Source organism: Sphaeramia orbicularis, chromosome 14 (genome assembly GCF_902148855.1).
Source record: "Sphaeramia orbicularis chromosome 14, fSphaOr1.1, whole genome shotgun sequence".
Classification (NCBI taxonomy): domain Eukaryota; kingdom Metazoa; phylum Chordata; class Actinopteri; order Kurtiformes; family Apogonidae; genus Sphaeramia; species Sphaeramia orbicularis.
Genome location: NC_043970.1, coordinates 8,868,950 through 8,894,653, shown reverse-complemented (window position 1 = coordinate 8,894,653; position 25,704 = coordinate 8,868,950). Strand labels below are relative to the sequence as shown.

Below are 25,704 nucleotides of genomic sequence, written 5' to 3'. Positions count from 1 at the left end.
TCAAAGAAGATATATTTAATGTGTTTAGATTGTGCATCATATTGTAATAGAATCCACTACTTTTCCTTGATGACTTCACCGTTTTGTTCATTTTGTTCACAGTGTTTAGCATTAACACCCCTTTGTGCTCATCTTTTATGCAGCTTAAAGCCTTCCATTTTTATCACCAGTGGACAGCGCACTGGAAAAGAAAGGGTGAAAAGTGGCACTAAAATTATTTATATCGCATCTGTGTTTGCTTTGAAACAGGAATGGTGGCCGGCAATGGCTTGCAAGCATCAAGCAACTACAATCATGTTGACAACAAAACGGGTAAGGCTGTTTTCTGGCACGTTTTTTCCCCCTCACACACAACCACATGTAGAGTCTAGATTTACAAAGCAGAAGCTGATGGATTTTTTCCGATGGGTCTATTTTTATTCCCATCACAACTTGTGTTTGGATGCAGGCACATCCATGCTCAAATTAAATATCAAATCATATTGGAACTTAAACCTACAGTGGATGTAAGAAGTTTTCACACCCCTGTTCAAATGCCAAGTTTTTGTGATGTAAAATAATGAGACCAAGATGAATAATTTCAAAACCTTTTCTCTCATTGAGACCTATAACCTGTACAAGTCAACTGAAAAACAAACTGAAATCTTTTAAGGGGTAAAATAAATAAAAAGCTTATAATAACCTGGTTGCATAAATATGCACACCCTTTAACTAATATTTTGTTGCAGCACCTTTGGATTTTACAGCACCCAGTCTTTTTGGGTAGGAGTCTATTAGCGTGGCACGTCTTGATGTGGCTATATTCGCCCACTCTTCTTTTTAAAAATGCTCAAAATCTGTCAGACTTAAAAGGCATATCCTGTGCTCAGCCCTCTTCAGACTTCCCCACGGATCCATCCAGTTCTACTTGTTAGGGTCATTGTCTTTACTCCAGTTAACTGTAAACAGGAGCTGTGTGTTACAACCTGCAGTAAATGTGCAAGTTTGATTCTTTTTCAGAATGTGGTTTAGACACATCCAAATAGTCCTCATAAAACCAAAATGGTACTGGCATATCTCAGGCTTTAGTCAGAAAATCCTCCATTCAGAAAAAAACTGAATATCAAATGGGAATACACTCTTTCTATGACACCTGTCAAATCTGAAGTAATACTGGAATATTGGTGTGCATGAGAACATACTCATTGATAAAGAGCTCAGAAAGGTGGTGTGAAAACTAAGGACAGCAAAAATATTTCTGAGGGAATGAACTTGCAACAGTAGAGCTGTAGATGTCTGACTTTCAGGTTTTACACAGACACTTTGCTGAATCAATGGCACAAAACATGATATTAGAGATTTTATATTATGATGAAGTGTAAAAATATTTAAAGCCCATTATAAGACTCGGTTGTGCCTTCAAAGTCTATGTTATTAATATGGTATACTGTTGAAGTGGATCTATTGGTTGTCTGGTTCTTTTGGTTCATTTTAATGGCAGTGGACTGTGAAATCCCTGTATGTGAACATGGCTTTCCCTTTAGCATTTTTAAATGTTAAATAGTAGCATTGGTGCCACCAGTAAGACATCATGACCTTTCACACTGATTTTCTGTACAAGCATGTCCAGGGGCAATACTGCTCTCACACCCAGTTGAGCTTGTCAGACTTTTCTTTTTCTCAAAGTCCAATAACCAAAGAATAGAACCAACAAAGACTAGATCCTAAAATCAAGCCACAAACCACATCATTGAACTCTACTGTTGCACTAGGAAACTACAGACATGAGGGACCACTAACTTGGTATTTTAATTTGAATTAATATCTACAAGAAAATTAGTAATAGCAGTTTGATCTTTTAAACTGCGTCGTCCTTGATTGTATTATATGTATGACCTCAATTCAGTCATCTCCTTTCTTCCAAAGCTGGCCGGCCTCAGCCTGGATCACCAGGTCAGCACTTAGGCCACTACCCCTCCCTGCCCCCTGGGTACCAGAATGCTCCTTCTGCCCACAATGCCACCAGCCCAATGCACCCTGCATTACAGAGCACCACACAGCCTTATGCCCAAACACCTCAGCCATACCAGCAGGTAGGAAATACAACACACATGGGTGCTTCTTATTTTTTTAATGTTTGTGGAATGACATGCTCTGCTGCTTTGGTCATTTGCTTTGCACTGTGCACACATGTAAAACTGTTGTTTCTACATTTACTGAAGCAAAATTAATCTCAACAAAATTAATCTATAGTAATTTAATTGATAGGCAACAATTAAATCACTATAGTAATATAATTGATGGGTGACATGGTGGTGCAGTGGATAGCACTCGTGCCTCACAGCAAGAAGGTCCTAGGTTCGATTCCAGTACCAGTCGATGGGGGTGGGACCTTTCTGTGTGGAGTTTGTATGTTCTCCCCGTGTCTGCATGGGTTCTCTCTTTGTACTCTGTCTTCCTCCCACCATCCAAAGACATGTACTGATAGGTTAATTGGTTAATCTAAATTGCCCATAGGTGTGAATGTGAGAGTGATTGTTTGTCTTTATGTGTCATTTATATTTCATCCATGCAGAGTTTCATGTTTCAAATGACAAACTAGTGTTCACCGCTGTAACAAATTAAACAGAGGATGTAAAGAGAGAAGATTTGGCAGTAATATCCCTACTCTCCTGCTCACTGTATCCACACCAGAGGTTAATTGTTGCATCAATGACCAAGCAAAAAAAAAACGATGGTTGTCAGGTTTTCACTCATTACAATGTTTAGGGATTATTGTTATCCAAATAATGAAAACTAGGTGTGGAAAAACATGTATGTTAACCAAAATAAAATTTCAGTCAAGACTCGACAAAAACCTTGAAGATTTATTTTTGTAATAGTAAGGGTTTGCCATTTCAGTCCTGTTTGGAATGACTTTGAGTGCCACATATTAGCAAGAAATGAAACCAGTAATACATGTCTAAAACATAATAAACTCAAAGGGAGTTGAAATCAAAGTAAAAAATAAAATAAACTGCAAAACTGTCTTACACTTTGCTCACCATTTCAACTGAATCATTTCTCTCAGCCACCTGGTGGCCCAGGGCCAGCCCAGCTGAGCCCCTCTCTGGCAGCCATGAGCCTCCAGTCCAGCACCCCAGAGGCCCTGAGAGTGGTGAACTTGCTGCAGGAGAGGAACCTGCTGCCCCCAACCCCGATCCCTGCCCCGATGCCCTGCCTACCCCAGGACCTACAGAAGGTCAACTGCAACCCAGAGTAAGCCCTAGTGGAGCAGCAGGATTACAGAAAAACTACTGCACTGAAAATTTGGTAACAGATCAAAAAATTTCCTGGTCAAATGGGTATACTGTTTCAACTAGACTAACTTATAAAAAATATTTTGGTAGGTGTTTATAAGTACTTTACTGTGACAAGAATGGTGGTTTACTAGGCTGGTAACAGATTAAAAAAAAAAGAACATCAGTTACTTTTTTGTTTTTACAGATCTGCAAATGCCTAAAATGCCCTGTTCTGGACAAAACTTCACATAAATACAATTAAATATGTAAACTAATATGTGTTCCTGTAACACCAGCTAGTGTTGTAGCAAAAATGTGCCATTAATCAAATTTCATTAGGGGCAAAAGAAAGTAGTGGATCAAATTGCCCACCGAGTAACAGATTAAAACAAACTATAGTCTCAAAAGCACAGACTACTTTGTTTGAAGAAGCAAACGGGTAGGTTTCCAATTTCAACTTTAGAATATACAGCATAGCTAATATAAGGAACAAATAACTACATAATTAAATTAAGTACCTTGATGTTATTCTTTTATTGTTAACAAAAGATTACAGTTTGTGCATTCTGCTTGAACTTAAAACTCACTTATCATATCCTCAGGAGGGAACTCAAACACTCAGTAGATCTGATAAAGGCATACATAGAAGCCTTTACCCAATTACCTCATTTGGAAGTGTGAGGAAGCTGCCACTCTGCATGGCAAGCTAATGAAACCACTACTTTCTGTAGGTACCTAAAAGGCCATGAAATATCACATAATAAATTATATAGGTATTCTTTTGAGGAAATGTTTAAGAAAACTGGATAACAAAATTCTAGATATTTCACTTGAACCAAAACTTCTGTTGGACATGCGCCCAATGTTTTTGATAACTAATAAAATACATTATAGTAATTCTGACACACCCTGTTCTTCATCAGTACATAAGTTGATGTTAATTCATATTTGTGTACACTTTGTAAGCTTAAATGTTATGTAACCATGTGCTCAGGATGGCTTGTTACAATATTTAGTGCAAGTAAGATGGTCATCAGTAACGGATCAAAGAAAAAGACATGCAAAGTCCACGTAGTTATCTATAATTTAAAAAAAAAAAAAAGGTATCAGGTACCTTAAAATAGGTATAAATATCTTTACTTTCTGTAATTTTTATTATCCAGTTCCAAGTAAAACCATTCGGAAAACAAACAAAAACACTAATTTCATGGCAATGGATCAAATGCTTAAAATCTCTAGGCCCCAAACTTTACATGCAATAAAAATTCTTTTTTGGAAAAGGTAGTATAAATCTCACCACAGTATGTTGGATATAAATGTAAAATATTGAAAAAAGAACTTCATATATTATGTTTTTTAAATATTTCCCAAAAATTTGAAAATTGCATTTCCGAGATGTGCTTTCACCGAGCAGATCTGCCTCTGTTCATATTGCTATAACTTTTTTGTCAGCAAGAATTTTCAAAACCAAGAACAGATCCAGAAAATAGACAAAATTTGAAAAAAAACAAAAAAAAACAGCTGTAATGGTATATGTATGGATATGTATGTCTGTGTGTGTGTGTGTGTATATGTATATATATGTGTGTGTGTGTGTGTGTGTATGTATGTATATATATAAAATATCAGCTAAAATTTGCTTAGAGGTCTTATTTATGTCTTTGTGCATAAGAAATCAATATAAGTGAATCCCCAAAGGAACTTTGTGTTAGTAAATGCAAGTTATGCAAATTTACAGGATTTCAGTTATGTTGCAACATGTTGATGGTCATATGGACTATGTTTTCAGGTCAAAAATGTCCAATTTCATCACAATTAATGCTGTATTTTCATGTCACAAATGGCCAAGTTATATTTTAACTGAATTTACCTGAAAAACAAATATTCTATTCTTTTAGATTCCCCAGTTCTTCTTACAAGATTATATAATACATATCACGTGTTTTATTTTTACAGGTTGCAATATGGAGTATCGTGCTGATCCATCCTGCTTATGTTACGCGAATACATACATTAAGAATGTCACACGTCACTTTTTAAATCAACAGTTTTCTCATAGTAAGCATTTTTATAAAGAAATAACAATTCTATGTTGTTATTTACTCTTTAGTATGATGATAAACTATACAATAAATAATTATGATACTAGTTTTTGCACAGAGGTCATTTCTGGAAATGGTGACATGACTGCCGAGCATCAGTATGATGGGATCCATAACAACCATGTCACATCCATCCACTGCCACATTTTGTGTTTTGTTAAGCTGTTATTGTTTTAGATCCACAATACTAACATTTATGAATAAGGGGAGAATTAGCAATAGTAAGTACATAAGTTTATTACTAATAAAGCACTGGTACTGACCAGATCATTGTTGTGGAACTGTTCAATTGATAACCCACACACAAAGAGGAGGAGAGAAAGTTAGAGTTAAAATAAATAAATGCATTTATTGAGAAATCAATCACAGAGAAACTCTGTAAGTGAAGTCTGATTAACCATGAAAATATTAAAGATTATATAGACCAAAAATCCAACCCCCCAATGGTGACACCCAAATGACAACCCCATATGTTAATCATACCACTCCATACCAGTCCTTCCGGTTCCGGGGGGGAAGAGGCCATATTGGCCTCTTACCCCTTACCTTGTTTAAATAATATCTAGCATGCAGGCGCCATCACATATCCAAACATTTAGGTGTTTGGGTTTTAACTCAAAGTAAGAACTCCGTTCCCGAGTCGGGGGTGTTACAGAGTGGTAACCATCACACATAAGCATATGCATGAAGAACGACTCAGCATTAAAAGAAGATGTACTAACAGTATAAAATATTAAAAGTATAAAATATAAAGAGTATAAAATATAAAAAGTAAATTTTTCCACCACATCATCATGGGTAATGTCATGTCCATGCACTGTGACGTCCGTCCAGCAGCAAAAGTTTTCACATACACGTGCTATTCAAAATCCAATATTTCTGAAAATGTAACTTCCACTGTCAAATAATGTCAGTAGTCTGTGCACAAATGTATTAGCATTATTTCAGCACAGTTCTATGCATTTCTTTACAACTTTTTTTTTCTTTTTTGACAAAAATGGCGACTCATTTGACCCCCAAAGTAAATTTTAGCCAATATGTATAGTGGCCTTGGTAGATGTTTGTGTCCTACCAAGTGTTCTTACATCTACCTCTGTCTTTTCCAACATGGCATTTATCCACATGAGGTCCCAGTAGTGTAAGCTTCTGTGTGTTTGTGTCTCCAGGGTTTTCCGCTGCACACTGACCAGCATCCCTCAGACCCAGTCTCTACTCAATAAAGCCAAGATGCCACTGGGCCTGCTGCTCCACCCCTTCAAAGACCTCTCGGTAAAGTGTCACTTTTACTTCAGTCAATTCACTTTAATTTCCAATGCTTGCTCATATATTCTTTTACTAAATTTGAAGGATTTTATCCATACTGCAGGTTAAAATTAAAGTTTGATCATTCTTTAATTTGAAATATGTTCAGGAAAAACAGTGCATCTTTCAAGTATAAAACAATACAGAATACAGAAGCACAGCCTCATCCTCGAATGGTATTTATTAGATTTGGTGAAAGTTTGCCTTTGGGCTAATCTGTCAGCATGATTTGGTGTTTGTTTCTGTGTGAAACTGACAACACAGATGTTACACAATTTGGATAGCAACAAGAATCTTCATAATAGTGTCACTAAAACTGGACTGCAAGCATGAAAATGAAAATACCTTAAAACACTTCTCACATTTTTTTTTCCCCCTACCTTTGCAGCAACTTCCTGTGGTGACGTCCAGTACAATTGTCAGGTGTCGGTCCTGCAGAACTTACATAAATCCTTTTGTTTCTTTCCTGGACCAGAGGAGGTGGAAGTGCAACCTGTGCTACCGGGTCAATGATGGTAAGACAAGGAGAGGCAACAATCTTACACTCCATTTCCGCTGAGGCAGTACCAGGACTGGGTCAGAGTCAGTCATTAGAATCAAACCATTTGGACTTTCAACAGCCAAAAAACCAACATTCAGTCAGGAGAGCTGCAGTAATAAACAAATCACAACTGCAGTGTCAGCCTGTGTGACTGTACAACCACAAAAGCCTGCAATTAAATTAGATAAAGAATGTGCATGCATTAACATGACAACCTGTTCCCTGGTTTTGTGCACCCGGCTTATTGTCTACACCTATAATAAAAAAATGGCTTGCCAGTCTCAGTAAGTAAGTAATGTTTATTTACATAGCTTTACAGTAAAATCAAATAATACAAAAAAACCTTGACAAAAAAAGACACAGCTACATGCACAGGCATATAAACATAAAAGCAAATTGTCATAAAATCCACACGTAACTAAAAGCCTATTTCAACAACAAGGACTCTGGCTCTGGCCCCGTACGACCCCACCTCGGGCTCCGACCCCGGCTACAACCCCTGTCTGCGGCCCTGATCCTTGCATACCTCATTCAGTCTCCTCCAACACCCCTGCTCTTACAGAACAGCCCCAATTCATACCTAGCTGGCTAACGTTACATTTCGTAGTGATTTATGTTAATGACAAAACAGCTTACCGGTGAACTTTTACATCCTAATATAGCTAATATAGCTAGCCAAGCTCTGGCTCTTTCTTCGTTTCCTGTACAAGTGCTCCAAGCTTCTGAGAACGCACGATTCATGCACGAAGAGGGGTACACACAGAGGGGGGAGGGACAAATGGCAGTTAAGTTTGATAGGCATATGACCGTTCAATCATTTTGATTGGGTGCTCAAAATGATTGGATGGTGTTTTTTCAGTCCTGTCCATCCCACAGGCGACTAAATTTTTTAATGTGTTAGAGCATTTAATTATTTGTTTGTAATCGGGATGTGAAGGGGATTTTAAGCAATATAGTAAAAAATGCTCCAGGAAAACATCTTGCACCCCACTTTTAATAAGCAAGCAAGCAAACTCATGATTTTACCAAAATCAAAAATCACAGTATATTGTCCACACAAATCATTAACTTTTTTACCAGATCATGTAGCCCTAGTTCATAGTCTAGGAAAAAAAGAGCTAGACTTGTGTCTAGTCTGCCTAAACTGAAGATAAAAAACATTTTCAGCACAGTACCAAAAATGCACCTTACATTATAAGACAAAACGGTGTAGGTGTGCATTGCATCATGTTGCTCACTGGTCAGGTAACATTATAAAAGCAAGCATGGCTACGAATTTCTCACATCACCATTACATTGGACGGTTGTAATATTTATTTGAGACATTAGTAGCAGAGCTTGTTTAGGTAATGTTAGCTGATAACAGTAAGGTAACAGGAGGTAAGAACATCTCTCACAACCACTAGACGTGACTCCAAAAGCCCTGGTCCCTACAGACTTCTAATGAACTTCTCTCTAAATGCTAATCTCTTTCTAGTAACATCTGATAAGTTGTTTTTATTTGAGGAGTCATTTTGGTCTGATGTGTTTTATCTAAAACTTGTAAGTGCTCTGGTCTATCTGTAAATTATTGCAGTAATAATAACATTTTAGAGCAAATAGAAGACTGAAGTCTGATGTGTCCTGCTTTGATTGACATCTTGTTAATTTGCCAAAATCAGACTTCAGCGCTTCTGTTTATTGAATAAGACATATTTTTCTGACTGTAGTTGTGGTTCATGAGTTCCATTAAACTTCTCAATTTTACAGCGTCACTAATCTAGTATCTAACATTGGTTCACACATCTGCAGATCCACCCTTTTGTCTGAATATGGTCACCCCTGGCTAAAATTACAGTTACGTATGTAACTACGGTTGTATGAATCATGGATGACCGCCAGAGCGCAGTGCTGAAAGCACTGAATGTTCTCTTTGTGCATGTGCAGTCAGACTAGTAGTACCTAAAAAGTCATGCTTGTGACCCCAGATGCCACCCCGGAGGTAATGTATTCCTACGTCATCCGTGACTCTGTTCCTACAAAACCTTTTTGCGGAAACTCAAGGATTCTGAGTGACAGAGAATCTCTGGCCGTCACCCAGGATTGATAGAACTGTAGTTACATATGTAACTCTCATTCTGTTTCATCCCTCCTGACTGCCAGAGGGCAGTGCTGAAAGCACTGAATGACTGATACTGTCACAGTCACAAAGAATCCTGAGTACATACCTCACTGAGAAGACCCAGAAGACCTTTGTAGAAGAACTTGGCCAAGAGGATAAGGAGTAGCCACATTGACATTGTAGAATCTGGTGAAGGTGCTCAGCAAAGCCCATGATGCAGCAGCACATATAGTTTTCAGAGGAACCCCTATCATAGCCGCCCACAAAGCAGAGATACTTCTGGTTGAATGGGCATGAACACCGGATGGTGGAGCACAACCTCCTAAACTATAGGTGTGGCGGATGACTTCCACAATCCAATGAGAGAGACGCTGTTTGGAAAGAGGACCACCCATCTTAGGACCACCATAACATAAAAACAGCTGGTCTAGAGCTAAAACGAGAATTACAGATGTAACTACGGTTCTATGAGTCCCGGATGACTGCCAGAGGGCAGTGCTGAAAGCACTGAATGTTCCCTTCACGCATGCGCAGCCAGAGTAGTAGTACCAAAAGAGTCACACCTGTGACTGCAGATGACGCCCCCGGAGGTAATATATTCCTTCATCATCTGTGACTGTTTTCCTACAGAACCTTCTCACAGAAATGCAAGGATTCTGAGTGACAGAGAATCTCTGGTGTAGCCGCAACATATGCACGCAGCGCCCAGTTTCACCCCCATCCAGGAGAGGGTGGGAACAGGCCAGAGTTGTGTCCTGTTCCCACAGCAGGTTGCTGACACAGACACAGACATGTCTGACTGAGGCTGATGATGTGGTGATTACCTGAGCCAGTGTCCTGCACCGGGTCGGTTACCTGACGGGTAACCCACCAAAATATGTGGGGACACGTACACCTGCACTTGTGTGTACCTTGTGCATCTGGAGTGAAAGAGAGAGAGGTACGTCGCAGTACTAACGGAGAACCCACCCCGTCTACCAATTATTAACCCCCCCCACAGGTTAAAAAAAAAAAAAAAAGAAGAATTTTCATGGGCACAGGTAAAATTAAATGAAATGCGGGTGGGTAGCAAGTAAGCAGGTGAAAAAATAATAGATTTGTGGATGAAATTTGCAGGACATTTAATGACGATAATCATCTAATTTCACCATGGTTGATCCACAGCGGGTTTGTTTTATTGTGAGGTGAGCCTCACCTCTGTGTGTATCCGGCTACAGATGTCATTGAGCAGTACATATTAGAGATTTATTGATGGTATACATTTTAGCCAGAAATAAAGCTCTTAAAAGTGACTTAATGTGTAGACAGTGTGTTTAATCAGGGGTCGGGTAGGGTTGCGGGTCAAATGAATGTGGGTACAGGCGGGTGCTATTTGGAAAGTGGACTTGTGCAGGACTCTGGTCTGAGTCACAAGGACAGTAGAGTTGAAGAAGTCTACCTTTAAGAAAAGGCAGACACAAATGCAGTTGTATTCATCTAGCATTCTAGAAAAACATCTATGGTCTGTGGAGTTCATTTCATTTAGACTCAATCCCAGTTTTGTTTTTTTTTTTTTAAATTCTTTTCCATTTTCCTGTGGGTTAAACGGAATGTACCTGTTAAAGCTGTGAGACAGATTTGGCTCACTCAGTCAATGTGTAAGGTTGTGCTTTTGAATATTTTTATTGCATGATGATGCAGCAGTCACCTTGAAATGAAATATAACCTAATAAAATTGCAATAATCTAATTTTATCTGTACATAACTGTTTTCTTTAAGTGAAGCTTAAGGTGGATTTTCATAATTAAAAATGTATAGTAATTATTTTAAGTCGAATAAAACATGATTTTTTTATTTGGTCAGTGAAAAATATTTTAGCCGGCAAATTTTTGGAGGTCACTAGCCAATGGCAGATGAGGTAAAAAAAATAATTTTATGCTCTGGGCACAGGGCTTAAAGAACCAAAGACAAGTCCCACACTGGAGCTCGTGGTGCTGTTTGCAGATGCAACTGACGAGCACCCTTTAAAAAAAACAAAACAAAACAAAAAAAAAACTATGGCTTCTGACTGTGCAATTTCTAACCATACAATGATGGCATGATATAGCCAGCAGCAACATAAATTTTCAGAGTGGAAGGAGACCTACCATCATCCAGGAGAACCTGAAGGAACTCCAGAATAACAGGAATCGAACAGGATACTGGATTCTCACTGTGGGCAGAGCACCACTGGGAAAACATTTTCCATCTATTCCCATACCGCCAACTAGTAGAGACCGCCCTGGTATTCAAGATAGTTTGTCTAACAGGATCAGTCAGCTGCAGCGTGGGCCCTCCAACGTCCAGAGCCACAGCTGGAGTCGGTGGGGATTGGGGTGCCATATTTGACCCCTCAATTGAGACCGTAGATCTCTCCTGTCCAGGAGCCGCTACGGCATGCCGTGATAGAGACTGTGCAACAATTGGAACCACAGCTGTCCTGGCCAGTAGGGGGCCACCATTCATTTTGAATCAGCTTGAATGAATTGAAATTGTACAAACAGTTGATCATAAAACTCATGATTTACAATTTTTAATAAGGCTTTTTTAAAAAAAAAAAAACCTTGTGTGTGTGTGTGTGTGTGTGTGTGTGTGAGAGAGAGAGATAAAGAATCATTTTTATTGAATTAAAATTGCACAGTGAGCGTCCGGTCATAAATATTAAGAAAAGTTAATAACGCTCATTATTTGGCATTTCTAATAAGGCTTTTATTTTGAAAAAACATACTCTCTGTGTATGTGTGTGTGTGTGTGTGTGTGTGTGTGTGTGAGAGAGAGAATCAATTTGGATGAATAGAAATTGTATGAACAGTTGATCATAAAACTCATGATTTACCATTTTTAGTAAGGCTTTTATTTTGAAAAACCCTAGTGTGTATGTGTGTGAGAGGAAAAGAATAATTTTTATTGAACTGTACTGTGAACTGTGTTTGGTCGTAAAAGTGAAGAAAAGTTAATACTCATTTAGCATGTTTAATAAGGCTTTTATTTTGAAAAAACATTTTACTGAGAGGAGACTGAGTGGATTTCAGCCAATCAGCTGTCAGAATTCTGTTCCCCGTCTGTGTTGTAATCTGACACCTTATAGCCTACAGAGGAGACGTGTCTGTATTATGCTGCGTTTCCACTACGTGTTACCGGCTCAACTTGACTTTGCCTTTTTGTGTTTCCATTACATAGAAGGACCTGGAATCTGGTACTCAGTACCAGTTTTTACTCTGTGCCACACTGGCCACAGGGTATTGTCATCAGTTGGTCATCTGTCTGTCCATATGTCTGTCCAAAAACTTTGCCATGCACTGATAAGTCAGGCCACTTGGGGCAGACCCCCAAAGACTTGGCTGGAGTCGGCCATATACACTCCGTGGATATCTGCGGATACTTGCATACTCAGACTGCACTCAATGTGGACCCAAATTGGACATGACAGTGCACAGCATGGTTAAGAAAAAAACAGGGATGATTGAAAATGCCTCTGTAAACGATGATTTGGAATCATTTGGAAAAAACAAACACTGGAGTCTCAACTTCCTGTCCAGCTTCACTGTGGTTTGACAGTGGAGACGCAATAGAGTGGAGGAATGGGTGAGAGAAATGGAACTAAACAAGAATAACTTTCACCAATACTTTGCTCAAGCATGTGAAATTGACCCTAATTTTAACGTGATACGGGCTAGCAAACGGTCTGTATCTCAGAGTGCATGTTTTGGACGGAACACAAAGCAGCCAGTCATCCAGATACAGCAAGATGTTTACCCCGCTGGGCTGCAAGGGAGCTAGGGCCGCTTTCACACATCAGGTAAACCTCGGGGAGAGGGAGAGCCCGAAAGGGAGCACCCTGAATTGATAATGACAGCCTTGATGGGCAAATCTGAGGAAGCGTCGATGTTCTGGGGCAATGGGTACATAAAAGTAGGCATCCTTCAAATCTATTGACATGACCAATTCCCTGTCTGTGAGTGACTGAAGGCCCTCCACTGTGGTGAACATGTGAAATGGCAAAACTTTCATGTAGCGACTGAGTCCCTGTAGATCTAGAATGGGATGAAATCCACCAGTTTTCTTGGGCACGAGGAAGTACATAGAATAGTAGCCTCCAGGTTGCAGCAGAGGATCTACTACCTCGATTGCAAACTTGGCCAGGAGGGCAGACAGCTCCTGGTCCAGTGCTTGTGTCTTCGCCAGGTTGTGAAAGATGGTCATCTCGACCCTGCCCAAGATGTGTGGTTGGCGTTGGAATTGCAGTCTGTACTCATGAGTCAGAGTAGCAACCACCCATGGGTCTGATGCATGAGGAGCCCAGTAACTGAGCTGCTGATGGAAAAAATATGGAACGGCTAGCCTGACGGCCTCACTTCATGGTCCCATGGCCCTTAAGGGCCCAGGAGGGGCAGCGGCCAGAGTCCAAAGCCCAAGGCTGCCGCACTGGTTGGCGGGAAACAACACATAAGTCCCTGCCATGTCTCTGCTAAGGATAGTGCTCATCACTAGACCAATCTCGAGGTGGCAGTCAAATGCTTGGACCAGCAGTCAGGCGCCTCAACCTCTGATGAAGGGGCACAGTGCGACTGAGGCCTGGTTTTGTTGGCTAACATCCCAGCGTAGGGCTTCCTTGAGTGACACAATAAGGGAGGCAACAGCAGGTTCCACAGCAGGAATGTGATCCAAACCTGCTGCAGTTGCATGGTGCATATCCACCAACACACGACCATCTGATGAAAGGCGTGAACAGGTGCTTGGGGCCCTCCAACAGGCATGCGACTCCCTCAGGTATTCTTTGGAGGGAGAAACGGCAAAGGGCGTGGGAGCCCATCCGTGCCCAAAGAAGGCACTGCCAGTGCCGGACTGATCTGCCAGTGCTGGACTAATCTGCCTGTGGAATATCCAGTTGCAGGCAACCCAGAGCCTGCGGCATGACATCCTGTATAGAACTATCTGTGTCACTGACCAGGCTCTGAGCAGATGAGAATAAATCAATTCCAAAAGCATGAGAAGCATGAAAATGAGAGGCTGATGCCACCAGAGAGAGAACATCCTCCTCTTGGGCCAGGGCAGGCATGGGTGGAGAAGAAAACCCAGCCTCAGATATAGGAGCATGCAGGTGATTAGTGTGAAAAAAAGACTTAATTACATCCAACTCTGAGATGACTGCTCAACCTTAGAAGACAGATCCTTATCTGGCTTGGCTTTCTTCTTAGGAGCCGGTGTAGCAGCAGGCTCACAGGGACACTGGGAGCATCTAGGCAGGGGCAACAGTACCTGCCCTGAGGGTGGGAGGTCAGCCACACCTGCTGGGGATAACTGTGCCATTTTCACCACTCTGACTGCCCGTGGCATGTAACTGCAGTTCATGCACGAGTTGTCCGACAGTGCCTCCCTCAGGTGGTCAGGGCCAAGACAGGCAGGGCACAGGTTATGCCCATCATCGGCTTGAAGCACAGCCCCACAGTCCACACAACAGTGGGAGCCATCCATATCACTCATGTAAAACTGGAACCACTGATAATAGCACACACACTGCAAGCCAGCGAGCAGCAGTGGTCCAGTGGCAAGTCCAAGGCCAAAGCTGGGAGCAGCCAAGACAAAAAAAACAACTAAACAAAGGCCACAGTATTTCCAGTATTTTATTTTAGCAAATCAAACGCTGGGAAAGGGGACATAGATGCTGCCTTCACCAGTGAAAAAACACCAACTGAATGAAGTAAACAGCATTAGCCAGGTGAAAAAAGGCTAACACCATTGGCAAAAACACCAACTATTCAGGTGTAATAGTAACAAAACTCAAAAACTGGGAGAGGGGGCGTGACCGCTGCCTTCACCAGAAACAGTACAAAAAACAAAAAGGCTAACACAGTTAGCAAAATATACTGTACAAAAGCAGTAGGAAATCAACTCAAAAACGGGAAGTGGGTGCACAAACGCTTCCCTCACCAGAGAAAACACAGCAAAAAAAGCTAACACAGTTAGCAGAGCAAAAATTATCACGATGTAGACCAGTGATCCCCAACCTTTTTTGTACTACAGACTGGTTTTCATGCATGAAAATTTTCCACGGACTCGGTAGTGGTGCGGGGGTTCCAATAACAAAAACCTTTGTCAGGTCAGAGCGTGTGATCTGAAACACTTACACTGTATATTAGGCAATTACAATGATTCTACAGTATAATATCAACTCACCCTAATGCAGATTCAGTTGGAACCCTGGACTTGTTTCCCTGCAACTAGATGTTCCCATCTGGGGGTGATGGGAGACACACACTCCAATTGTGTTTTGTATTTCCAGTCTACTCTGGATTCTTGTTTTGGTAACTGTCATCATAGAAAACCCAGCCACACAAAGATATGAGGTTGAAAACGGAAGGACTTTGAGGGCTTTCGTGGCGATATTCGCATAATCTGCTTTGACTTGAATCCAGAATGAATAATAATAATAATAATAATGGATTAGATCTATATAGCGCTTTTCTATGAACGCATACTCAAAGCGAGCACAGTGGATCCATTATTCATTCACTCTCACATTCTCTCTCTGGTGGTGGTAAACTACATTTGTAGCCACAGCTGCCCTGGGGCAGACTGACAGAAGTGTGGCTGCCAATTTGCGCCTCTGACCACCACCAAACATTCATACACATTCATACACCAGTGTGAGTAGCAGCACTGGAGGCAAGGAGGGTGAAGTGTCTTGCCCAAGGACACAACAGCACATGACTGGGACAGAATGCAAAGAGGTTTGAAGTTGTCTCAAACATGGATTGATGTCCCGGAGCAGTTTTGAGGCATTTGAGTGTCACCTGTTGCGATGAACCTACAACTTAGGCAGGAATCATGATATTTCCTTATAAATGCAGCTTTCTGTTTGCAGGCAGTCTGTGACCCTTCTGCAGCCCCATCGTTTCCTTGTTTCTTCCTGAAAAAGTTCTCCAGTGAATTTTGTTTTTGGCTCATTTGTTTAGCTTGTGTTACTACTGATTCATGAAGTGACGCACCAGTCAAGAGTGGTTGTGAGGCGGCAAGGGTGGAAACAGTCGCTTTTCAGAATAAAATCTCCGCAAGACTAATTGAAAAAATTACTTTAATATTAACCATCAATTTTATTTTTTTTTTCTTTGCGGTCCAGTACCAAATGATCCATGGACCGGTACAGGTCCAGGGACCGGGGGTTGGGGACCCCTGATGTAGACAATGTAGTCACTCAGACTTAAAAACCAATAGTCAGGAGAGGGACGCAAACACTACCGTCACCAACAAAAGGGTCAAGTCTGGTTAAATACCTTCAAGAAAGTTCTCCTATAAAGAGTAGCCCGTCGCAGCCCCTGGAGGGTGAAATCAACTGCTCCAACCGATATGGTGAAAGGGCGTCCACTGACAGAAAGCAATCCAAGTTAGCAAAGGCTCATGCCATGCAGATAGAACTGCACTGGAGAAGAAAAAAAGGAACAGAGTCACGGATTACGCAGGAATATATTACCTCCGGGTGTCATTCGGGTCACAGGTGTGACTCTTTTGATACTAGCACTCGGACTGCGCATGCGCGAAGGTAACTTTCAGTTCTTTCAGCACCACCTTCTGGCAGTCAGGAGGGATGAAATGGAACTCACTCCTGTTTTATGCAGTGGCCTAATGATGTGGCTCTATGGTGACTCTTGTGTTTGCCAACCTCTTCTCAAAAGGCTCTTAAGTTGTATCAAACATGAAAGACACCAACACCAGCCCAAAAATAGCATAAATTTGTAATGGTAGAAAGAGGGTAACAAACCACTGTCCAACAGTATCTGTTTTCTCCATTGCACAGACACGCTTTACTCAAGAGAATGTATTTTTTCATGTTTTCTTGAAGGCTTCAGTCTTGAAAAGTGTCTGCTGTTTTTGTATTATTGACTGTTCAGCTGCTCTTCACTCTCATCACTTGAGCAATGAGATCCACGAAGAGCAGAGAAGTTGACACTATCTTTGTGACTCTATAAACGGATTGTGTGTTTATCTGTGTCTAGTTCCAGAGGAGTTCATGTACAATCCAGTCAGCAGAGCATATGGAGAGCCACATAAAAGACCAGAAGTCCAGAATGCTACAATTGAGTTCATTGCTCCTTCAGAATACATGGTATGTTTGATCTGGTATTATTGATTTATTTATTTTTATATATTCAGGATCTTTACAAGAACTGAGTATTAGGGGGTTTTGGTGAGGGAAATGCTTTTAATGAACTTAATTAAACCATTTCTTCCTAAGTTTATCATTGTAAGATAGTCACAACTGTGCTTTATTCTGTTTATGTGGCGGTCATACTTGCTTTATTGACTTTGTGGTATTCTCTATTTGGCTTTATTTCCTCAGCTGAGACCACCTCAGCCAGCTGTTTACCTCTTTGTTTTGGACGTATCCCACAATGCAGTGGAGACGGGCTACCTGAATGTGTTCTGCCAGTCACTGTTGGACAACATAAATGCGTATGTACAATGTTCATAAGAAAAGTTGTGTACATAAAATTGCTTTTAGTAACCCACTTGTGCTTTAAAGATATGTAGTGCACACAAACCCCAGTTCTTTTAGGCTGTTACTTGAATCATCACACTTTTACAGGATTTCACTATTTACTCTGATAATAGAAATAGCATATTTATAACTCATTGGTTATAAAACTTTTAGTATATTTAAGTACATTTTCACATATGCATTTGTGAAAGCACATGGTTATGCTCACTCTAGGCTTCCTGGAGACTCGCGAACAAAGGTTGGCTTCATCACCTTTGACAGCACCATTCACTTCTACAACCTCCAGGAAGGGCTCTCCCAGCCTCAGATGCTTATTGTGTCTGATATTGAAGGTGAGACATGTCTGATATTTCTTAGCATCTCTGTAGTTCTTGTCTGCACATTATGTACATGTGTGTCAGTCCTGTTTTTGCATTTGTGTGTATTCAGGCCTCTGTATGATTTCATATTTATTATGCCTCTTCTCTGACAATGAGCCACAGATGGGAGCATTCTACTGGAACTATGTTCAAGCTGCAGGAAAAAGTGGCCCAAATCAGATATTCTATTTTTTGATGACACATGACTCAGTACTGTTATGTTTCATAAAGTTGGGCCCCAACTAGTAGAGTTAACTGATCTTATTTCTGAATTGGCTATGTCCACATGTGGTCCTAAATCAGATACAAGTCAGATTTTTGTGTAGATGAGATCATCTTGAACAATTGTATTAAAGTCCACGTAACTCCAGTCAACACTGGAATTTTACACTGGCCACATTTAAAAAAAAAAAAAAAAAAAAAAATGTAACTAGATACACTTGATTTTATTAAATTCCCTCATTGCTTATATGGTACTGTCAGCCTGGACAGACACAACAGGTTAACAAAGGTACAACCAGTCTGCGTTTACAGTTTAGTTACTGTTTGTCAGTTTCCCTGCAAGCAAGGGCAGCTTTATGTGTCTAAATGAAAACTATATGTTCTCCACAGATATCTTTTTACCAACACCAGACAGCCTTCTTGTAAACCTCAATGAATGCAAAGAGGTAAGCAACTTCACATCGAGTCAAGCTCTTCTACAACTCAAAGTCAGCTTTATTGTCAGTTTTGCCATATGTACATTCAGTGCATACAGAAAACTGAAATTACAAAAACTCTTAGGCCCCACAGTGCAATAATGAACATTGTAAGAATAGAGTTTAACTATGAACAAAATATAACTATAAATATAGAACATAGAATATAATTAAAGCTTGCAAGCAGCATTGGGCGGGACCTCGTGCTCTGGTCCGGTTCCGCCTTCCATCACAGTTGACACCTTGGCTCAACTCACACCTCTCTGTCTCGGCTGCAGCCCCCGCTCTTTCATGTCCCTCCTCCTCTCATCCCTCCAGAACACCAGCCCCCCCTCTGCTGAAACCACCATCACCTTTTAATGAGGCTTTTATTTTGAAAAACCCTAGTATGTGACTATGAGAGAGAATCAGTTTGAATGAACAGAAATTGTACAAACATTTGAGCATGTCATACAAGTGGGGGAAAGCTATTATTACTCATTATTTAGCCATTTAATAAGACTTTTATTTTGAAAAACCCTACTCTGTGTCTGTACGAGAAAATCAGTTTGAATAAACAGAAATTGTATGAACAGTTAAGCCAGTGTTTTTCAGCCTTGGGGTTGGGACCCCACATGGGGTCACCTGGAATTCAAATGGGGTCACCTGAAATTTCTAGTAATTGATAAAAATCATAAACCTACTAATAAAAAATATATGGTGAGTTGAGAGAGATGATCACAATACATAAGACATGACAAACTCTGAAGCTGAAGCATTGTGGTACTGCTAATCTTTCAAATGTTCATTGTGGCCGGTTTAAGATACTGCAGCTCTTTCATAATTCATAGTTTGAGTTGTTTTTTCAATATTAATTTGCAGCCTTGTAAATACAAGATGGACTGACTGTACATATCCTGACCAAGGAAAATAAAATTCTCACTTTGTGCAGTAATCTCAACCTGGCTTTTCTGCCTCCGTCCATATTAGTATACATTATATAGCCTAAATGTCATCTAAAATTAAAGTTTATTTGTAACATAGTATAACAAACTATTACATGATCAAAAACAAATTAATTTTAGCTAAAAAATAGTCTCCGTTTTGAACGTCTGGGATCGCCAGAAATTTGTGATGTTAAAATGGGGTCACAAGCCAAAAAAAGTTGGGAACCACTGAGTTAAGCATTTGGAAATATAAGAGCAGAAAAGTCTTTCATGGTAATGATTCAGCACTAATAATAAGCCTTTTACTTTGGAAATACCATATAGTTTAAGTTTCCTTCACTAAGCTTTCAGCTGTTGCGGTCAAACCACGGGATCGCATTAGACAAAGTTAGGACACTTATTCTCTAAAAGAAAATCAGCACAGGAGGTGCTTTTGTTTTGACAACAGGAAGCAGTGGATTGTGAACTTTTCAACAGATGCAGATAACTGGTAAGGCATTGTTCGGCTTACAACTGTCACTTAGGGTGTGAAATGCTGAAAATAAAAATAACATAAAAAGGCTGATAATCATCATCCTCCATCATCCCATCATCCAAAAAAATGACCACTTTAACCATGAAATCCCAGAAATGTGAGTTATGAGGAGTTTTTTCATAGCTTTTCTAACATAAAAGCCAAGCCTTTCCTCTCTAAATTAAAGTGAGAGGATTTCAGCCAATCAGCTGTCAGCATTCTGTTCCCCTCTGTGTCTGTGAGTTTGTAACAGCAGACATGGGTGTCTGTGTTAAATTCAGTGAGAAACCACCTCTCAAACAAACTATGATTAATCCATAACCGCACATCTTATCTCAAAAATTCTTTCACGTGAGGCTTATGGAGAGTCTAGTGAATGTATCGCTGTATAATATGTTGAAAAAAAAGTCCAAACTGATTGTGCAAACATGGAGTTAGTCAAACACGTTAGTGAGAGTAATTTAACATTGGAGTGAATGAGAAAAAAAATCATCACGCTTTGCACTTGGAGGCCTGTCGATGGAAAATGAAACATTTAAGATTAAAATCTGAATAGTGTTCAAAAGAAAAGTGTTTTTCCTACGTTTTGATGCATAAATTGTTGCTTAACTCCCAAAAATGTGAGAGTTATGAATAGTTGTTTGTAGATTGTCTAACATAAAACCCAAGCCTCTCCACTCTAAGTTACAGTGAGAGATTTTCAGCCAATCAGCTGTCAACATTCTGTTCCCTGTGTGTTTGTAACATGGCTCCTTATGGAGCAGACGTGTCTGTGTTCAATTCATTGAGAAACCACTTTTCAAACAAACTGTGATTAATCCATAACCGTACATCATATCTGAAAAATTTTTGCATGTGAGACTTGTGGTGAGTCTTGTGAACATATCAATACATAATAGCCTATGTGGGGAAAAAAGTCCAAAGTGAATAATGAGTTTCAGACTTCACAACTTCCAGGGCTTATTAAAAAAATAAAAAAATAAGACAGTTATTAAAACGTTGTACAGACAATTTTTTGAGAAGGGTTTACTCTATCTTTTGATGCTATTTAGAAGCCAGTACAACAAACGGCCTCAGACTAGATCCATTTTGAAGGTTTTACATTAAAAGGAAAATTGCAAACTTCCCATTGGAGTTAGCTCGTAAGTGTCAGCATATGATTTGTGGGCTGGATGAGACCAACATTTTGGTGTTGGTTTCATGTCTCTACGACATTCCAACTGGAAGTGTGTGTGTGAGCATTTTTTCATTAAAAGGCAAATTGCTAACTTCCTGTTGGAGTTAGCTCATGGGTTTCAGTTTATGATTTGCCAGGCTCAATGAGACCAAAATTTTGCCATTTATTTCGTGTCTCTACAACATTCCTACTGGCTGCTAGGGGTGTTGTTGTTACCTAGGTGGTGCTACAGAACACATTTTGGCACCTAAGGGGTTAATTTCTAAATTACATAAAATTTTTTGCCAAATTTGGTGAGTGTTTGAGCATGTTTAGGGGGTCAAATTTCAGTTTAAAGTGACACTGGTATAATTAAAGCTGCAAGCAGCATTGGGTGGGACCTTGCACCGTTTATTCCGCCTCCCATCTTCGTCGACACCTCAGCTCCACTCAAACTTCTCCATCCTGGCTTCAGCCCCCGTCCTTAATGACTTAAAATTCTACAAACAGTTGAGTGTTTGGTCATTAAAATAAAGAAAAGTTATTTCATTTTTAATGTGGCTTTCCTTATCGATCAGTAGACCGCATTGCCTCGAATGTGGAGCCAGATAGTCAGTGCTACTATAGGGACTGTCTGCAAAGTGCTCATCAGAAAATTTCTACATATTTAGAATTCAATAACTTTGCTTCTACACAGTGAAATGGCACCAGATTTATCTCACACACCCATGAACCCCCTCTGCGCACACTACACCACTCAGATAGGGCAAATATCATACACAGATTGGTGAAAATATAATATGAGGTACATCTATGTAGTTAAATGGGTCTATATCGTGTGTCACCAAATGATGTGTTGTTTGCTTATTTGTTTAAACAGTTGTCATTTTCAACCTCTGACAGAAAATAAGTCATATTTAACCTCCTAAGACCCAGCTATGGGTTTTCTGTCCACATTTGTGGACAAGAGTTTCACAACTTTATACAAAAAAAGAAAAGTGTCCACCACAAGTACATTCCATAAAAATTTTAAAAACTGCATCTGAAAAAACTGTTGCATCATGATGTTTCCAATAAAACCCTTATTTACACTTATTTAATAAAAAACAAAAAAAAAGCTTGTACTTCGCTGACATTTCCTGGATCTTAGGAGGTTAAATAAAAAATAACCATATGATGTCTTCACAACTAACTTATGAGTAACAGAAAATTTTAGCTTGACAAAAATAGTGATTTGATTTATTTTGTGATACAAAATCATCTGATATTGAAAAAAATATATCGTGATATGATTTTTTTTCCATATCGCTCAGGCCTACCTTCCAGGCTTGGTCCCTAATGATAAATAACAAATGAAATACAATATGGCCTTGCCTTTCAGGCAAGTCCTCTCACTCTGTGGGACCGACCGACCGACCGACCGAAAGAAAGAAAGAAAGAAAGAAAGAAAGAAAGAAAGAAAGAAAGAAAGAAAGAAAGAAAGAAAGAAATTCAAAGGACTTTCAGGCTCGGCCCCTAACTATAAAAAACAGGGGGTTGAGGAGACAATAAATAAATATCATTCCATTTAACATTATAGATATTGAATTGTTCAACTCAATTTAACAATATTCTTTCTTACAGTTTTAGAACCACATAAACACAAGTTTTTCCTCAGGGGTGTGTCTAGTGAATCATTGCTCTGTGTTATGTGGTTTCCAGCTTGTGCAGGACCTGCTGAAAAACCTGCCAAACTTATTTCAAAAGACCATGGAGACTCAGTCTGCCCTGGGTTCAGCTCTGCAAGCAGCCTTCAAGCTGCTTTCGCCCACCGGAGGGCGTATGTCTGTCTTTCAGACACAGCTGCCTAACCTCGGAGTTGGTGCTCTTCAATCCAGAGAGGACCCCAACCAGCGGGCGTCTGCCAAGGTAAGATTTCTGCAGACGGACAAAAAGAGTACTGGATGGCATACAATAGAATGACAAACCTTTGACAAGGAACTAGGGATGTCATGAGAACCAATAGTCACGATACCACTCAATACTACGATGCAAAACCCCTGTCAATACTCATTTTTTTAAGAAACGGAAAAACTGATGCCTGCATAAGAATCTGTACCATCAGTAGGCTTCTACTCTTCCGGAATTGATGAAGGCAGTACGTGCTGAAAGTGCACGTGCAAGAGGTACAGCAGCTCCTGAAAGAATGGCAACAGCTGCAGCTAATGCTCGTCTAATGGACAAAAAGGGGTCCAAAAGTTGTGTGTGGAAGTATTTCGCATTTCAGGTAGTCTACCACAACGTGGTTATTGACGCGTATGTTTGCCACCTGTCCCTTAAAATACAGAATCATCCTTTATTTGACAATTAATTGTTGCATCCCGTATTTTCATAAATGTCGCATACACGTCTGTCACACACTCATCAAAACTGTATAATGAACAAAATAAAACACCGAAAATATTAAGGGCAGCTAATTTCATCTTAGTAGGACGTATGTAGTGAGGACCCGACGCAAGGTATAGCGGATAGACCTCAGACTTCCATATCTGCTTCTCTGTGTGCCCGCTTGCCCGGTCCTGTCACAGGTTGCCTGGTTACAGATGCTGCAGCACACAGCACCTGTGCGTTTTAAAATGTCTACACCCAAAACTCCACCACGTCCAAAGAAGCAAAAAACATTTCCAAATGTACAGATGTATGTGGGAAGAGTCGGACCCCTGGCTTGACAGTGTTAGTAGCAATGGGTACAAGGCAAACTGTAAAACGTGTTGGCGTGTGTTTTCTGTTGCTCATGATGGACTGGCTGATGTAAGGCAGCATCCATCAGGGGACCAACATGAGAGTAGAGAGGACCCAACCAGCAGTGTCACAGTTTGTCATACCCCAATCATCTCCTGAAGTCGATATGGTCAGGGACATCATGATGAGATCAGTTATATTTCCTACAGTATATGGTTGTGAATTTATGAGACGATGCTTATAATCATGCTGATGTGGCCATAGATTCTACAGTATTTTTGTGACTCAATAAATGCCTAAGTTGTTTATTATTTTTTTTAATGCTTTTAAATTTTTAATAAGCATTTATTTAATAGCCTATATCTAATCAATAAATGGCCTTTGCCTATCTAAAGATAAACTCACTCAGAACTCTGATATGTCAACAGTACTAAATAAATAAATACATGCATACACACATATACATACACAAATAATACATTAATTGTAGATAGGATAAGATTTAGATTTAGCTTTTTTCTTTTAATGTTTGTAGAGAATTTCTTTGTACAGTATTCTGCCTTTAATTGTTTGTTTTTGCAAAGTACAGTATTGCACACTGGTGGGTCATTACTTTTTTTTTTTTTTTTTATTAGTGTGGTTTCACTGTTTAAAAATTGCCTTTAGAAATTTAAAAATTTGCTATGTTGTCGGGGGCTTTATGCCCCTAGTAGGGTCTCCCAAGGCAAACAGGTCCTGGGTGACGGGCCAGACTAAGAGCAGTTCAGAAGCCCAATGAAAGAAAAACAACAAAAGAACGTGACGTCGCCCAGTATGGCGCAGCCGCGGCCCCACCCTGGAGCCAGGCCTGGGGTTGGGGCTCGAATGCGAGCGCCTGGTGGTCGGGCCTATGCCCATGGGGTCCGGCCGGGCCCAGCCCGAAGGAGCGACGTGGGCTCACCCTCCGGTGGACTCACCACCCACCGAGGGAATCGTAGGGGCCGGGTGCATTGTGGATTGGGTGGCAGTCGATGGTAGGGAGCCGGCAACCCGATCCCCGGATGCAGAGTCTAGCTCTTGGGACATGGAATGTCACTTCGCTGGGAGGGAAGGAGTCGGAGCTTGTGAGGGAGGTTGAGGGATACCGTTTAGATATAGTCGGGCTCACCTCCACACACAGCTTGGGCTCTGGAACCCAACCCCTCGAAAGGGGCTGGACTCTCTACTTCTCTGGCATTGCCCGCGGTGAGAGGCGGCGGGCTGGCGTGGGCTTCCTCATAGCCCCTCAGCTCAGCCGCCATGTGTTGGAGTTCACCCCGGTGAACGAGAGGGTTGCGTCCCGACGCCTTCGGGTTGGGGACAGGTTCCTCAATGTTGTCTCGGCCTATGGGCCGAACAGCATTGCAGAGTACCCGGCCTTTTTGGAGTACCTGGGAGGGGTGCTGGATGGTGCTCCGACTGGGGACTCCATTGTTCTCCTGGGCGACTTCAATGCCCACGTGGGCAACGGCAGTGAGACCTGGAGGGGGG

The 25,704-nt window shown here is 40.6% G+C and overlaps 1 protein-coding gene across 2 annotated transcripts in view; it reads left to right on the top strand.

Annotated features, from left to right (window-relative positions):
* Window positions 1–25,704, top strand: part of sec24a (SEC24 homolog A, COPII coat complex component) — a 69,456-nt gene that overhangs the window by 26,998 nt on the left and 16,754 nt on the right. For both annotated transcript variants that reach the window (XM_030153425.1, XM_030153424.1), the window contains 10 exons: window positions 250–312; window positions 1,906–2,072; window positions 3,050–3,237; window positions 6,529–6,631; window positions 7,053–7,179; window positions 17,319–17,428; window positions 17,663–17,775; window positions 18,035–18,153; window positions 18,793–18,848; window positions 23,176–23,382. In XM_030153425.1, coding sequence (XP_030009285.1) covers window positions 250–312; window positions 1,906–2,072; window positions 3,050–3,237; window positions 6,529–6,631; window positions 7,053–7,179; window positions 17,319–17,428; window positions 17,663–17,775; window positions 18,035–18,153; window positions 18,793–18,848; window positions 23,176–23,382 — 1,253 coding nt within the window. The remainder of the gene's footprint in view (window positions 1–249; window positions 313–1,905; window positions 2,073–3,049; window positions 3,238–6,528; window positions 6,632–7,052; window positions 7,180–17,318; window positions 17,429–17,662; window positions 17,776–18,034; window positions 18,154–18,792; window positions 18,849–23,175; window positions 23,383–25,704) is intronic.